General features: G+C 32.0%; 1 protein-coding gene across 1 annotated transcript; it reads right to left on the bottom strand.

The window, feature by feature from the left end:
• Positions 1–10,117: 10,117 nt before the first annotated feature.
• LOC136216943 (protein NTM1-like 9) lies at positions 10,118–11,273 on the bottom strand. Its single transcript, XM_066003491.1, has 4 exons — positions 11,081–11,273; positions 10,723–10,982; positions 10,409–10,588; positions 10,118–10,317 (listed from the first exon to the last, which is right to left on the bottom strand). Exons 1-4 carry the CDS (start codon positions 11,226–11,228, stop codon positions 10,204–10,206), a joined length of 702 nt encoding a protein of 233 aa, XP_065859563.1. The 5' UTR covers positions 11,229–11,273; the 3' UTR covers positions 10,118–10,203.
• Between the last annotated feature and the right edge of the window lie 4,016 nt (positions 11,274–15,289).

Raw genomic sequence — 15,289 nt, 5'->3', positions numbered from 1 at the left:
ATCTTTATTAAAAGTAGAACTAAAAAAAATACTACTACATATAATCTTGATTTTATAACATGATAATATTATATAACATGATAATATTTTTATAGGGATAAATTTTACTTATATGACAGTCTTTTCAAAAAGGAAAAGTTACATATGCATGTAAACAATATCATTATATACTTAATTTTTTTTGGTAAATATCATTATATACTTATTTTTTTTGGTAGATATCATTATATACTTAATTACATAGAACAAAAAGAAGTAAACCTATAATTGGAAATGCATAAAAATTAACTAGAACATAATGCAACTAGTTTAATTACTTGTAACTGAGATTATCTATAATTAAGATATATGATTAGTCAATAATGATTGTCATTTGACCACTGGAATGCGGAGTTAAGATTGTAATCCATTTCTTTATACCCATCAAATGATTGCATGTATGCTTGCATTTCATCAGAATAATCCTGTATAAATATATGATAACCAACATTGAGCTTAAATGTATACTTATTAATAATATCAAAATGCTTAATTTATAATAATATACCTCTGTTGGATTATTTGTGGAAGTAGAAGGGAGTTGATCATTAAATCCTCCATAATTTGAGGCATAATATGAACTTTGATTCTCTGCATAGTTAGTACTAGGTTGGCCATATTCCAAATTCAATGTTGGCATATCTTCTGAATCTGTCTTTTTCTTTAATTTGCATATAGCAAAATTCTTCAGCATAAAATAATAGCAAATGTTCCGAATATTTCTATACGTACTACTGAGTTGATGACACGTCAGCATTACTGTCCGTAAAAATAACTTAATTGAAGAAGGAAATTAAAATGGATTATAAGTATATGTACTTTGATAGGGAAATCAAAAGTGGCATTGTACTGATGGATAACCCAACTTGTCCTGACAGCATTAGAAGCATGACCTTGGTGGAAAACCAGAGTTTTTTTCACGTCAGTTTCGAGGATCTTACGATCTTTGTCAGTGACTTTCCATAATCCGGCTTTGGTCTTCCTGTCTTCTCTATGACTATTGAAATACTTGTAATTTGGAGCACAAAAGAAGTACCACACTTGGTCATTTGGATCATTTGACATTGCCATTGCCTTTCCTGTGAATCATTAATTCAACAATAAATAATCAAATAAGATCAGAGAACAAAAACATTACTCTAGTTATTAATAAACGAAGAGAAATATTAGTAATTACCGGGTATTTCCCAAGGCTCAAGCTTGAGTAGATTGATTTCAGGGATCGTGTAGACTTGATCATCGCGGCCAAGCATTTTTAGCCTCAAATAATAATTTACTAATTCTTCATCTGTTGGATGAAATCTATATCCAGTTCCATTTTCCATGGTTGACCCACAGCAGAAATAGAAGATTTTAATTAATGTAAGTTGGGAAGACTTGAAGTCAAATAAAAAGAAGAAAAAAGATGTTGGGTTGTTTAGAACAAGTACATGTATATATATATATATATACATTTTCTGCTTCTCAAAGAAGCTACTAAAATTGCCCATCAAGTGAGGGACTTGTTTGGGTTCAAAACTAAAACCGCGTAATTATATTAATTTTTTTTTTTAAATAGTTCACTACTTACTATCCAAGGTTTTTGCAGTGGGTTACTAAACCTAGTCCTAAATTTATACTTCTAGCTCCTGAAATATACCATATTACCCTTTGCACTAAATTTCAAAAAACCTAAAACCTCTCAAGAACCCTATACGATTTTTGCTCAAATCCGGACAAATTACTGAACCAAATCATGGATGGTGACAGAATTCGTAAAGGAAAAGATAAAATGGTAAGATTTACCGCTTTATTTCGTTGATTTTTGCATCGAATTGAATCTGTTGGTTTATTGAAAATAATCGCCGGAATCGCAGTCGGGCGTATGAACATCACGCCCGATCTGCGGTTCGGGCGTATGAGTATCACGCCCGACCAGTGGTGCGGGCGTGATAGCCACATGCCCGAACCAGTGGTAGGGCGTGATACTCATACGCCCTAACCACTGATAGGACGTGATGCTCATACGCCCTCCCACTGGTTCAGGCGTGACTCCCTTACGCCCGCCCAGTGGTTCGAGCGTGATTCCCTTACGCCCCACGCTTTTTTTGTATAAAAAAAATATTATTTAAAATTTTAGTATTAATTTAGTAGTATTTATTTTAATACAATGTATTATAATTTTATTAATTTAGTGTAATTTATTTATTTTAGTATAATGTATTATAATTTTATTAATTTAGTGTAATTTATTATTATAATTAGTATTAATTTAGTATTATTTGAGTATAATTTTATATAAATTGAATATAACTTTAGTATAATTTAGTATAAATTGAGTACAATTTTAGTATAATTTATTATAATTTATTATAATTTTATTAATTTAGTGTAATTTATTATTATCATTTGTATTAATTTAGTAGTATTTTAGTATAATTTACATTGTATATAATTTTATTAATTTAGTGTAATTTTTTTTTGTAGACGGAGCGGCCTACTAGGGGTGGGAAATCCATCCCGTCATCTGCTCGTCGTCTAGATATGGACGACGAGGATGATACACCACGACATACGAGATTGCGTGGTATAGATATATCTGGTCGTAGGCGGAGAGGGGCTGCGACGGAGCAGGTGAGGAGGGGGCCGATTGCGGATCAGCCCGATATTCATGGATCAGAGGGGGCGACTGATTTTGAGGACTACCTGGATGTGGCAGCCCGGGCAGTGCGACAGTCTGCAGTTGCACATGATCGCGAGGTTGAGGAGAGCGATGAGCAGCCGACCCCGGGGAGACAGCCGACCCAGCGCGTAGGAGGTCGTTTTGCGAGTACATGTATTTTTTATAATTTTAGTTATATTTATAACTTTAGTAAAATTTTAGTATATTTTATAATTTTAGTAAAATTTTAGTATATTTATAATTTTATATAAATTGAGTATAACTTTAATATAATTTAGTATAACTTTAGTATATTTATAATTTAGTATAACTTTAGTATAATTTTAGTATATTTATAATTTTAGTATAACTTTAGTATATTTATAACTTTAGTATAATTTTAATATATTTATAACTTTAGTATATTTATAATTTTAGTATAATTGAGTATAAATTGAGTACAATTTTAGTATAATTTAGTATAATTTTAGTATATTTATAATTTTAGTATATTTTAGTATAACTTTAGTATATTTATAATTTAGTATAACTTTAGTATAATTTTAGTATAATATTAATATAATTTTATAATTTTCAGGGACAAGCAAACGTCCCAAAGCTAGTGAGGACGAGAGCTGGGTAGTTACTGCACCGGTTGATGGTGGTCTCGTTGATGGTTCCGTGATTCATAGTTTTCTAGGACATGTTGCCTCACGGATGTTGGGAGGGGAGATTCGGTCGTTTCTGACATGCTATAATAGATCATCAGCATGCAAAGATTTGTGTCAGTGGTTTTCTGATGCGTCACCCGAGGTAAGCATAATATAGTGTGTCAATATTTATTGTAATTTTTATTTTTAACTATAAACATAAAAAACATTCAGTAATTGTATAAATTGTATATGTGTCATTTTACAGCTGAGGGAGATGATCGAGAGGACTGGTTTGTCTCACCTTCCACATGCCATGTTCAAGAACCTCGACACTCCGCTGTTGACTGTGTTCGTGGAGCGGTGGCAGCCTGATACGAACTCATTCCACATGCCGTTCGGGGGAGATGACTATCCAGCTGCATGATGTGTGGCAGATTCTTCGGATCCCGATCGACGGTCTGATGGTGTCCGAGTCTCCCCCTACTGACTCGCTTCATGCCATGTGCATGATGATGTTTGGGGTGAGTCAGGCTGAGCTTCTGTTGCCGACTAGTCATTTATGGGGAGGTGGAGGTGTATTTGTTGGGGCTGTACAGGGGCTTCTCGCCGAGGGTAGGGATGACGCTACTCGGGCCACAGCGTGGATGTGGCTTATGCTTGGATCCACTCTGTTTGTTGACAAGAGTGGAGATAGGATTAGGCCGGCCCATCTTGCTGAGGTTTACAGCGGTGTTAGCGGGGCATCTGGACTATCATGGGGGTCTGCTACACTAGCCATGTTGTACCGGCAGCTGGGGATAGCGAGCAGGGGAGACTGTTCAGGTATATGCGGATGTTTGACTCTACTGCAGGCATGGATATACGAGTATTTTCCGGTGTTCCGGCCGCATAGAGGAGCTCACTTGATCCCAGCTGACCATGCCCGTGCACTGAGATGGGAGGTCGGGGTACCAGGCAAGACGACCGCCCGACTAGATACCTTTCGTGGGCAGCTGGATCGTATGACGGCGGCAGAGGTATTTTATAAAATTTTAGAATTTATTTAAGTATTATTTATAGTATATTATTTTTTTTATTGAGTATTACTTTTTTCCAGGTGACGTGGTTGCCTTATGGTCCTGTCGCCGATGATGATCGGCTTCAAGTGTCCTACGCCGGTTGGATAAGGTGTAGAGACATCGTCGAGCCGTATATGCCCGATCGAGCGCTGCGACAGGTCGGATATATTCAGCCTATCCCAGCTGAGCATATTAGACCTGATAAAGTAGTACGACCATGGAGATATATCGCGTATAAGCTCACGCATTCCTTAGTCACAGTTGAGGATACGTGGCGGAGATTTCCATCGGCTCGGGGCATTGATCGGAGGAGATGCCGACCCGTTGGATACGATCCCACTGCATGTGAGCCTGATTATATGGACTGGTATAGGCGACATTCGCATCCCCATCTCCTTCATGCACCACAGGCTGCACCGGTACAGCATGCTCGCGCCAACAGCGAATTTGTAAGTTTATTATTATTTAATATTATTATTTAGTATTAGTTTATATGTGTTTAATTGTTAATATTTATTTATTTATTAAGTTTTATTTTTTTTGCAGTGGGTTAGCTGGTTATGGCGTGTCACCCGACTATCGGCTACCCACCGATCTGACGAGGATGTTCCATGCATTAAGAGGGAGATGGATGAGTTTATGGATGCGTGGCGTCGGGCGAGCTGAATTTTTATTGTAAAAATTCATACATTTTAACACTTTTTGTTGTATATATTATATTTAACCATTTACGTTTATAAGTGTTTATGTTTATTAATGTTTATTTTAATTTTTAAGTTTTCTATTTTTATTTGTTACGTACAATTCTGTAGTTACGGGCTTAACGGCCTATTTACGGGTTTCACGGCCTATTTACGGGTTTAACGAACTATTTACGGGGTTAAAAAGAATTTTTTTTGCCAATCCGACACGCGGGCGTGTGGATATCACGCCTCACCACGTGGTCGGACGTGATATACACATGCCTCACCACATGGTCGGACATGATAGCCCCACGTCCGATCTTGCGGTGAAGCGTGGGGCTATCACGTCCGATCACGTGGTGAGGCGTGTGTATATCACGTCCGACCACGCGGTGAGGCGTGATATCCACACGCCCGCGTGTCGGATTGGCAAAAAAAATTAGAAATTCCCCTTCCAAATTCCATGAAAGGGCATTTTCGTCCTTTCACGGGGCTAGGAGTGGGAAAATGGGGCTGGGTTTAACAACACCTTTTTGTATGCTTTAATGAACTTCTATTGCAATTTTAGGAAACTAATATGAACATTCTAGAATATAATATTAATAGTCCTATTTTTACATTTTGGAGACTTTTCTGTTATTAAAGGTATATTTATTTTAAGTGGTATATTAAAGGTATGTAGTTAATATAATAGGGTTGATCCGAGTGGTAAGGCGTTGAACATCTGCTTGTCAAATTTGAGGTTCGATATATTTATAATTGAATAATGAATTTCAATTATGTTATAAAAATTACATTTTAGACCAGTAATATTCCATTTTGTGTTGTAGCAAAAATATTTTCAAAGAAAATTAAACATTTTTTTATTTAAGATATAATATGGAAATTTTTAAAATAATGATGCTCGGTCGTATACACTTGTGCTGGTGTTGACTACACTAGACTGAATAATCTGTGTAAATTTTGATGTCAAAGTTAGAAAGAGAAATAAGAAAATGAAATAAAGACGCAAAGTTGATAGTTGACGGTATACTTTCTAGTGAAACAAATTTATCTGATTTTGGTGCTTTACTTTTAGATTGTAAGAGTTTCTGGTTGAAAATCCTAATTTTTCACTTAGATTTATCATTCGTTTAGCACATTTAGTGGCAAGGGACGCATTTCCAATGCTAACATTATCTATTCTAACACTGAGCCATACTTAAAGACGTTATTAATTCAATTGAATGAATAATTTCCACCTTAAAAAATATTTACTTTAAATATTTTAGTTGTATAACTATATTAGTAATACATTAAATATTTTTAAACACTTTGATAAAAAAAATATTTACTATTCTCTCCGTCTCATTATATAAGTCGTTTTAGAAAATGAATTTTTTTCCAAAATATAAGTCGTTTTGGTTTTCCAAGAACTTTTAGTTTGGTTTTTTGATCCAAACATTAAATATTTGTCTTGATCTATGTGTTTTTTTAATAGTCCAATGTTTATTGCACAATAGTTACATGAGAGATATTTTTTTAAGTTAACCAATGCAAATTTATTAATATGACTCAACATTAATTGTATTTCTTAATTTGTGTGAAAATCTCTACAATTACCCTTTGGTAAAATTTATTGATTTGACTCAACATTAATTGTATTTCTTAATTTGTGTGTAAAATTCCAAATTACACTTTGATATGTACGTGGAACATTAACTTATATCTGACAAATTTAGTTGTTAACATTTTACTTCTATTTTTTTTTTTTTGTAATTATGTTAGTAAATAGATATAATCGATGTTTGGAAGTTCTAAAGTAGTAGTGAACTATAACATAGATCTAAAATTGACCTTACTTAACAATGTTAGATTTAAATTGTGAGCTGCTATATACCGCCATCAAATTCCTTTTCACCGCCACTTTTGGACTTTTTTGCCCTTCTCATAATTTTGATCAAAAACTGAAAATTCTCTCTCCAAAATCATAAACCCGAAGAACAATAATTGAAATTATGAAAATAATTGATGTGTGACAATCCGAACCCCGAAAATGGATGATTACGAGTCGGAAACATTAAGATTTACATCTTTTTATCAAAGAACTCATGAAAATAATACATATTTTTCATAACGATTTTGCATTTTTCGTCACAAAAAATAAGAGAATTTTTAATTTTTCGTCACAAAAAATTGAATGATTTAGTATTTTTCGTCACTAAATTTTTTTACGATTTTACATATTTCAAAATTTAGCCTAAACGGATGCGGCATACCATTTCCACCATGGTGGGAACGGATGTGGCATCCGTTCCCGCCATGGTGGGAATGGTATGCCGCATACCATTCCCACCATGGTTGGAATGGATGCGGCATACCATTCCCACCATGGCGGGAACGGATGCCGCATACCATTCCCACCATGGCGGGAACGGATGCCGCTTCCGTTTAGGCTAAATTTTGAATTTGCTCTCAAATTTTTTTTCCCAATTTTGACAAATTTTTTGTGCTAAGGGCAAAATGGTCCAATGGATGCGGTGATAAGGAATTTGGATGTGGTATATAGCAATACCTGTATCATTTTATACGTTAGAGATAAATCCGTACTTTCCTTAAAACGTTAAAACTAATAAAAAAATAAATTGATTCAAAATAAAATAAAATAAAAAAATAAATAAAATGATACGAGAGCGTAACTATAACTATACAACCTGTCCCATCTAAGCATACGGTAGAATAATTACGAGTGACCCATGGTTCTTGAATTTTAGTTATCACTAAGCTATGTTTGTAAGATTTTGGACGAATTAATTCAAATTTTATAAATCGAAATTATTATATTTACGTAAACTTATCAAAACTTATCAACTTAATAACACAATTAATATCTAAAGTTGGATTTAGATTAAATTATACGTACTGTACATGATTCAATTTTTAATAACTAATTTGACCTTTAATTCAAAAGTTTTGACATTGTAAAAGTAAAAAAAAAAAAAAAAATCTGTGAAGCTTTCATTGTAAAGTTTTGACATAGTTGCCTATAATTTTATATCTTTTGTTAGATTTATCGGAAAACCTATGTTTTAACTGCAATAATTGTACCTGTACAGTACTAAATAGAAATGGTCAAGTTAGGATTATTCTTCCACATCGGACTCATATTTTGGTTTATTGCTAGAATTGGCATGGTACTTTTAATGATACAATAGTGAATTGGGGTGAGAAAGTTGAGTTTCTTCTTACCTAAGCTTTGGGGATTGAGAGAGCGCACATCTTGCATAGCGGGGGGACTATTATATTATGGGTAGCTATCATAATATTATGATTACATGGAAGCCCTCAGATGATGGATCTAGTGACATGTGATGCTTCTGATGATCACTTGTAATTTATGAGTACTAAACTGATATATTTTAGATGTTTTTATATAAAAAAATAATTAAAATCTCCATATACAATTTTCATAAAAAAATTAGCATTTTAATGTGATAGTGGGTGCTCAAGCCCCATGTTTCCCCCTGGATGGATGGATAAATGCTAATTGTTACAGGGCTAGTAAAGGAAACTTGAGGTTTGTTTCCATGGGGAGTTGATTCGTAATACTTTGGGGCACTGAGTTTATGGTTTTAGTTGTAACCTAGGGATTGATTGGCTTTCATAACAGAGCTTTGGGGATCTATAATGGGTTAGATTTAGCTTGGGTGAATGATTTCTATAGAGTTGTTGTTGAGCTTGATTCTCAGATAGTCGTTTATCTTGTTTCTATTCATGAGTCTTCGGTATATAGATACTATGGGTGTAAGCGTTTATTGAAGCAAAATTGGAATGTCAGAGTGCAACATGCCTTCTGGAAGGTAATAAAGCAACTGATTAGATGAAGAATTTTATAGGGAATCTTTTCTTAACCATAATGAATGTAGTGCATCGTCGGTAGGTCTCCAGAATCTTCTTTTACTAATACTTGTGGAACGAGCACCTCACGTTCTATCTGTTTGTAGTTGTTTTGTTTTTGTTCGATGGAAACTTAACACTTCATGTATAATAAAAAAAAAAGAATTAAAATAAATATTATTATATTAAAAATCGAAAAAAATCTAAAAGGATAAAAATACTAAAGGTGTTCATTGATTTTGCTTTATTTTTTTTAACTAAGGATACAAGTTACCGTCATCAAACTTTTAAATCCCACTATTGATTTTGGAAATTAGTTAAGTTGGATGGTTCATTTTTATACTTATTATTTTTGTTATATTAAGCCCTTAAATTATTATTTTTCATTTATATATTTTATCTTGAAATGTAAATTTTATTTGAAATGATAATCTAATTTGTGTTGAAAATATGCGGTGTATAATTTTTAGTCCATTTCATAGTTTGGTGTATAACTTTTAATTAATCAAGGAATAGGATATTAAAATAGCTTAAAGTTGTAAAAAAAAAAATTAATCTTGACATACAAAACATTAAATTTCAATCCTAACGTTTTTCAAATACGCAATTAAAGATATCACTAACAGAAATTGACATTTCAAGTGTTGTTAACCCGCCTATACCAAGATGTCATGCCATACATACTTCCACCAACATTATATGTTGAGTTCTATGGTGTAGAGGGATTAAAAATATCGACATTTGATGTGTCAGTGAATAAAATCTTTAATTGCAACAAATTTTTAGTGTCAAGTTTTGTGAATAAAATCTTTAATTGCAACAAATTTTTAGTGTCAAGTTTAAATAGTTTTAAAGTCTAGATCTTTCATATTTTTTATTGTTTTTAAGAGGATAAGTTCGAACACACAACATCTGATTTTGAAAGGTGTATCAATCAACATTTGGTATATATTTTTTATATATATTCTAACTTATATACATTAATACACTATTAACGTTTTCTAAAAGAACTATTACTTGTAATCTTGATTTCATAACATGATAATATTTCTACATGGATAAATTTTACTTATATGACAGTTGTTTCAAAAACGGAAGATTATAGTTACATTTGAATAATGTCATTATATACTTAACTACATAGAACAAAAAGAAGTAAACCGGCAATTGAAAATACATAAAAAATTAACTAGAACATAATGTAACTGACTTAATTACTTATAACTAAGATTATCTCTAATTAAGACATATGATTAGCCATAATAATGATTGGCATTTGACCACTGAAGTGCGGAGTTAAGATTGTAATCCATTTCTTTATACTCATCAAATGATTGCATGTATGCTTGCATTTCATCGGAATGATCCTGTATAAATATATAACAACCAACATTGAGCTTAATAATATAGATTTATACTTATTAATAATATCAAAATGCTTAATTTATAATAATATACCTCTCTTGGATTATTTGTAGAAGTAGAAGGGAGTTGATTATTAAATCCTCCATAATTTGAAGCATAATAAGAATTTTGATTATCCGCATAGTTAGCACTGGATTCACCATATTCCAAGTTTAGTGCTGGCATATCTTCTGAATCTATCTTTTTCTTTAATTTGCATATAGCAAAATTCTTCTGCATGGAATAATGGCAAATATTACGAATAATTTCTACAATAAACCAGCCTTATAGGCTATTGAGTTGGTGATGCGCCAGTAAAAATAACTTAATTGAAAAAGGAAATTAAAATGACGGATAAGTATACGTACTTTGATAGGGAAATCGAAAGTGGCATTGTACTGATGGATAATCCAACTTGTCCTCACAGCATTAGAAGCATGACCTTGGTGGAAAACGAGAGTCTTTTTCACGCCAGTTTCGAGGATCTTACGATCTTTGCCAGTGACTTTCCAGAATCCGGCATTGGTCTTTCTATCTTCTCTCTGACTATTCAAATACTTGTAATTCGGAGCACAAAAGAAGTACCACACTTGATCATTTGGGTCATTTGACATCGCCATTGCCTTGGCTGTGAACCATTAATTCAACAATAAATAATCAAAAAAGATTAGAGAAGAAAAACATTACTCTAATTATTAATAAACGAACAGAACTATTAGTAATTACCAGGTATTTCCCAAGGTTCAAGCTTGAGTAAATTGATTTCAGGGATCGTGCAGACTTGATCATTGCGGCCAAGCATTTTTAGCTTCAAATAATAATTTACTAATTCTTCATCAGTCGGATGAAATCTATACCCGGTTCCATTTTCCATCTTTCAACCACAATAAAAAAAAAAAAACAGAAGACTTTAATTAATTATTTTGGGAACACTTGAACTCAAAGAAGAAGAAAAAGCTGATATGGCTGTTTAGAACACTTACATGTATATATAAGCATTTTCTGCTTCCGAAAGAAGCTAGTTAAATTACCCAGTAAGTGAGTGATTAAAACCGCGTAAATATATTCTTATTTAAAAAAATAAAAAATTAAATAGTTTCACTACTTACTATCCAGGGTTGTTGTGTGCTTTTCATGAACTTCTATTGCAATCTTAGGAAACTAATATGAACATTCTAGAATATATTTTCCTACTTTGAAATTTTGGAGACTTTTCTGTTATTAAAAGGTGTATTTATTATAAGTGGAGGAGAAGCTCAATGCTTCTCTGTTTCAACTATTTTTATTAGATTAAAGATTTTCAATTTTAATCATAATGTTACATTTTATTTAGACCAATTTCTTTGAATATTCCATTTTGGGCCGTTTAATTTGTAGAAATTAATTATTTAAGGAAAAATATTTTCAAACAAAATTAAATAATTTCTTGTTTAAAATATAATATAGAAATTTATAAATAATGATGCTCAGTCGTCTATATGTTTACCTACACTAAAATGGGACATTTGTGTAAACTCGATGTCAAAATTAGAGGGAGAAATAGAAAAATAAGTAAGGATGTGAAGAGAGAGTACCATTTACGAACATCCCTTATATATGTGTTGGTAGTGGCGGAGCCGGGACTCCATATATTAGGAATAATTTTTAGCCCTACTATTGGGAATAATTTTTCGAAGTCCGATCTATCAATGCTGGACAAAACTTTTTTTGCCTTCAACGCATTGAAACTTTATCGTAAAAATAAGAGATATAATAAAAATAAATATAAAAGTGTTATGAAAATAAGAAATCCATTTAAAAAAAATAAAGCTTCATAAAATAAAGTGAGTATGGTGGGGTTTGGAATCATGAGCTCTCATCTTAAATATAAACATCTTAAATCAATTCAACCACTTTGAACTACTAAAATAATGTTACGTAAGTCAAATATAAACTAATATTAGAAGGCTAAATGGATAAAACTAATGATATTCAAGTGCGGAACCGGTGGCTGAGGACTTCGGTCCTATAGGCTCTGGTCCTGCGTGTTGGTGTTGTTAAAAATCCATTATGTCCTTTGTAAAGCGGCTTAGAATGTAGGGCAATGTTTAAGGTCCTTTAATAAGAAATCAGGCCTTAAAGTGGTGTGAGCCTGTTGCTGGGTCTTACATGAATTAGATGTCCTCTCGTAAGTATTGTAAGTGTAATATTCTATTTGTTGTTGGGTCTTATTTATCTGATTCTAGCAAAAGGACTTCTAATTCATTGGCTAAAAGTGTAGGGAACAAAGATATTTAGACGGCTCCTTTAAGTGACTAGAAGAAATTGTTAATACCATAAACCCACTTTACAACTGCTTGATATCTCGGTACCATGAGTAACACGTGGGACTCTCATTGGCCGGTTTTATCCAGCGACCAGTCTCGCGTAATTTGCAATGGAGTATATATAACTAGGGCTTGAGACCATCTCCAATCATCTATTCTATTTTTTTTTTCAACTCTATTTTTTCATACTCCATTTTGAATTATAGAGTTACTACAGTAAAATTCTCCAACCATCTACTCCATTTATAACTTTAAAAAAATATTTATATTAACAAATAATATTGTATTATTATTATATTAATTTTACATGACATTTATTATATTAAATGATATTTTATTCTAAAACAATCATTAAACCTTATTTTAAAAATAAAAGTAAGACGTTTTTTATATTTCATATACAGAGTATCAAAATACTTACTCTAAAAATAAAGTAAGGTTTTAGAAAACCATTAGAGAACACTTTTATTCTAAAAATAAAAATAGATTATGGAGTATGATTGGAGATGGTCTGAAGCAGTTTTTCAACTTATGTTTTTTTTCTTTATATCACCTAGTTGGCGTTTTAGATTGATATCTTTATATTGCAGTACCCAATAAAAATGTGGGATCCCTAGTGACCTTTACAGTTTCGAGGGTTTTCTTGCCAAATTTTCAAAGGGTACTGTTAGGGCTCCTATGCCGTTTTTCCAAAATACATTTTTTTCCCTCCGTATGGCCTAGTCGAGGATTCAAATCGACCCTATCATATCTTGGAATTTTTTTCCAACTCGTTATTTTGCACATCCACGTGGCAAAAACAGTAAATTCATTAACTTATCCTTTTTATGCCAAACGATCAAGTAAAGGAGTTAAACCCTAAATAAGAGCATTTTAAGAAAATTATTCCCAACCTGATAATGGTTAGAAAATAATTCTTTTCGATGAGCTGTTTTTAGCTCTGTGGTTAAAAAACATGCAATGGGCCTGCCATAATGGTACAAATTTTATCTTTTGTACTATTATGACAAAGTCTCTATTACAGTGAGGTTGTTTTTAATTACAAAGTTATAAAAAACAGTACTGAAAATTATTTACTAATCATTATAAGATTGAAAACATTTCTTTTAAAATGCCCATCTTAGAGGTTTAACCCTAGATAAAGATCATCCATTTATTCCTTTCAATTGTATGAAAAAACCATCGGTTAATAAAGATGTCAATAATGAAGTAGAAAATACCAAACCTTTAATAAATCATAAGATAAATAACTAATCAGTTCAATTGAATAGCTTAATCAACATTCGTTAATAATGGCCCTGTTTGATATGTCGCATCCGTTCCCGTTCCCGCCATGGGTCGGGTGGTATGCCGCATCCGTTTAGATCAAATTTTGAAATATGCAAAATCGTAAAAATTTTAGTGACGAAAAATACTAACTCATTCAATTTTTTGTGACGAAAAATGAGAAATTCTCCTATTTTTTGTGACGAAAAATGCAAAATCGTCATGAAAATATGTATTATTTTCATGAGTTTTTTGATAAAAAGATGTAAATCTTAATATTTCCAACTCGTAATCATCCATTTTTTGGGTTCGGATTGTCACACATCAATTATTTTTATAATTTCAATTATTGTTGTTCGGGTTTATGATTTTGGAGAGAGAATTTTCAGTTTTTGATCAAAATTATGAGAAGGGCAAAAAAATCCAAAAAAAGATGGTGATAAATACTTTAGAGGCGGTATTTAGCAGTTGACTTTTAATAAAGGGTAGTAGTATATATTTATAATTGAATAATGAATTTCAATTACATTTCTCTGTCATAAAAGTTACATTTTAGACCAGTAATCTTTTCTATTTTGGGTCGTAGAAATTATTTTTCTAGCAAAAATATTTCCAAAGAAAATTAAACATTTTTTATTTAAAATATAATATGGAAATTTATAAAATAATGATGTTGGGTCGTATACACTTGCGATGTCATTGACCTACACTAGAGTAGATCATATGTGTAAATTTTGATGTCAAAGTTAGAAAGAGAAATAAAAAAATGAAATAAAGACGTGAAGTTGATAGTTGACGGTATACTCTCTAGTGAAACAAACTTATCTGATTTTGGTGCTTTACTTTTAGATTGTAAAAGTTTCTTATTGAAAACCCTAATTTTTCACTTAGATTTATCATTCGTTTAGCGCATTTAGTGGCAAGGGACGTATTTCCACTGCTAACGTTATCTATTCTAACACTGAGCCATACTTAAAGACGTTATTAATTCAATTGAATGAATAAGTTTCACCTTAAAGAAATATTTACTTTAAATATTTTGGTTGTATAACTATATTAGTAATACATTAAATATTCTTAAACGCTTTGATAAAAAAAAAAACATTTACTATTCTCTCCGCCTCATTATATAAGTCGTTTTAGAAAGTGAATTTTTTTCCAAAATATAAGTCGTTTTGGTTTTTCAATAACTTTTAGTTTGGTTTTTTGGTCCAAACATTAAATATTTTGTCTTGATTTATGTGTTTTAAATATTCCAATGTTTATTGCCCAATAGTTGCATTAGAGATAAAAAAAATTTTAAGTTAACCAATGCAAAGTTATTAATTTGACTCAACATTAATTGTATTTCTTAATTTGTGTG

Source organism: Euphorbia lathyris, chromosome 2, assembly GCF_963576675.1.
Source record: "Euphorbia lathyris chromosome 2, ddEupLath1.1, whole genome shotgun sequence".
Lineage (NCBI taxonomy): Eukaryota > Viridiplantae > Streptophyta > Magnoliopsida > Malpighiales > Euphorbiaceae > Euphorbia > Euphorbia lathyris.
The sequence above is the reverse complement of the archived record's forward strand: the minus strand, read 5'-3'. Positions and strand labels throughout refer to the sequence as shown.